Source organism: Trichechus manatus, unplaced genomic scaffold, assembly GCF_000243295.1.
Source record: "Trichechus manatus latirostris isolate Lorelei unplaced genomic scaffold, TriManLat1.0 scaffold00138, whole genome shotgun sequence".
NCBI lineage: Eukaryota > Metazoa > Chordata > Mammalia > Sirenia > Trichechidae > Trichechus > Trichechus manatus.
The window spans coordinates 1,443,827-1,446,239 of NW_004444074.1; the positions used below are offsets into that span (position 1 = coordinate 1,443,827).

General features: G+C 58.8%; 1 protein-coding gene across 1 annotated transcript in view; it reads right to left on the reverse strand.

Annotated features, from left to right (window-relative positions):
• FOXN1 (forkhead box N1) overlaps positions 1-2,062 on the reverse strand; it is a 14,581-nt gene extending 12,519 nt beyond the window's left edge. Inside the window, exons 1-2 of the mRNA XM_004385376.2 lie at positions 1,918-2,062; positions 1,018-1,488 (exon numbers count right to left, since the gene is read on the reverse strand). Of these exons, the coding sequence (XP_004385433.1) occupies positions 1,018-1,488; positions 1,918-2,040 (594 nt within the window). The 5' untranslated portion in view covers positions 2,041-2,062. The remainder of the gene's footprint in view (positions 1-1,017; positions 1,489-1,917) is intronic.
• Positions 2,063-2,413: the final 351 nt, after the last annotated feature.

Below are 2,413 nucleotides of genomic sequence, written 5' to 3' on the forward strand. Positions count from 1 at the left end.
GGACATTTGGGGAACAGTAGCTGAGACTATGGTGCCTTCACTGTGGGCTGCTGTCATGCTCAAGGGGTCTGAGGAGAAGCTATCAAAGGGCCCCAGAACTGGAACAAGGTCCTGTCTTGGCCACATTCAGTACGTGTCCAACCCTCCTTCTCTATTTTTCAAGCCTGGGAAACAGGCCTTTTTTGGGGGTGGCTTGGGCCTGGAATGGGGGCCTGTTTGTAGCAAGAGGTGAGGAGGGCTGGTGAACATTGGAGTAGGCATAGCCTAGGCTTAACCCAGTCAAGGCTCACCACCTTTGGGACCTCGAAACCAGAGCTGGGGAGCAAAGAGCAAAGCTCCCTTTAGCTTTCCTCTTCAACTACCCTATGATGCAGATATTATCCACTTTACTTTTGGATAAGGCTCAGAGAGGTTAAGTACTTGCCTAAGGGCACACAGCGGGTGGGTATGGCTGTGGAAGGACATGCAGACCTTCCAAGGTGCCTTCAAGATATCTCTCTGAATATACCCAGGCCCCACTCTGGGCAAAGAATGGGGCTGGGAAGAGCCCCTCAAGAAGACTTAGTCCTCTCAACTCTGTATACTGATGCTGGAGAGGGAAAATTGTGCTCCGTGGCTCCTCCCAAAACCCTTTCTCTTGGCCTCTGGAATGTGTTTTTCTTCTCATATTTGCATATGGGCGTGTTGGTCTGGCTGGGGATTCTGTCGCTTAAACAAACAGAAGTCACACACACTGGAATCCTGACTCAGGAGCCTCTGGGAAGCTGCCAGCTTCCTTAGCCTGACCTGTCTCCCCTATCTTGCCCCGTCTGTGCCGGGCCAGGCCAGCATCACCTCCCCAGCTGACCTGAGGCCTAGCATGATGCCGAGAGGCCCCAACTCTCTGAGCTTGCCGCTTCCCTGGCACACACTGACCCTGAGTGGAAAGATCTGGAAAGGGAGGGCGAGGAGTTTGATCTCTTTCTAGGTTGCCGGGAATGGGGGTAGGTGGGATGCCCACTGGCCACTGGTACTCACCAGGACTTGGGGGCTGTGCTCCTGGCTGGGGTAGGGGAGCCCATTGCACCAGGCCTCTGGTGAGAAGCCAGGCAGGAAAGCCTCGGCATCCCCCACATCCATGGGGATCTCCTCAAAGGCCTCCAGTGGCCCCGGAGTCTTAAAGGAGTGTCCATCAAGGGCCAGGGCAGTCTGGGCCACAGGGAAGACGTCCTCATGGAAATGCCGTTTGTACAGGTGGAAAGGCACATGGCTGCCCTTGGGGAAGCGTCCAGGGCTGCCTGCTGGGCCCTCCTCAAAGCCGAAGCCACTGGGGTACTTGTCCGAGGGTGAGAGCCGGAAGGGGCCCAGGCTGGGGACAGCTGGGCAGTCGCCCTGCACTTGCTCGGGGCCTGGTGATGCGATGCTGGGGCTGTGTGGGGGCAGTGAGGGTGCCCTCTCTGGAGGGCCATCAGGCACAAAGGAAGACGAGCAGCTGAAGCCGGCGTGCTTCTGGGTGGAGAGAGGGTAGACAGCTTGTGCATGGAGGTTGGTAGGGCTGCAAACCTGTCAGGACCCTACACTGTGCTGGGGTAAAGGGGTCTGTGGCTGGCTTTAGGGATCCCCCAAATGATGGAGGAGACCCAGCCTGTCCTTGGAAACCCCAATCTGATGAGGACACCCTGCCCCTAAACCTGGGGTTCCTCAAGTCTGACGGGGCTCCACCCAGCCCTGCCCTGGGAAAGCCCCAGACTGAAGGGGTAGGCAGAGGCCCGGATCTGAACCCTTCTGGATCATGGGGTCACTGAGTACATGCTTACTGGTGGAGGGGACAAGAATGACCCTGGGAAGTCCCAGGGGGTAGGGGGTGACTGGCCCATCTGCTGCCCATGCAGCCCTCAGGCCGTGGCCTAAGCCCAGGCCTAGGTGCAAGATACTTACACTTTGTGGGGCAGGGGAGCCTGGGAGGCCCGGTGCCTGCATGAGGTCCCCTTGGGGCTCGCCCTCCAGTCTGGTGGGGCCCGGCAGTGTGACGTCAGACTGAGGCGGGAGCAGCGACACCATCACCCAGTCCTGGCCTCGAAGAAGGCCGGCTGTGATGAGAGGGAGGACCAGCATCCAGGCGTGACCAACCCCAGGCCCACCTCCAATCCCACCCCATCCCTGGGCTGGGGCCCTGCCCCCAGTCAGTCATCAGAGAGACGGACAGACAGGCAGACAGACAAAATTGAGAGAAACAGAAGGAAACAGACAAATGACAAGAGATGCAGAGCAAGAAAGGCAGAGAGGGAGGAGATGGGTGGGGAGAGAACCAAGGGAGCCTGATAGGTGCCCTCGGAGGACGGAGGGCTTGGCTGTGCCTGAGCAAGACCCTGCCTCGGGCTCCGCGGGCCTAGTCTCCTTGTCTCCATAGTGAGGGGCTGGGCCAGGTGATCGC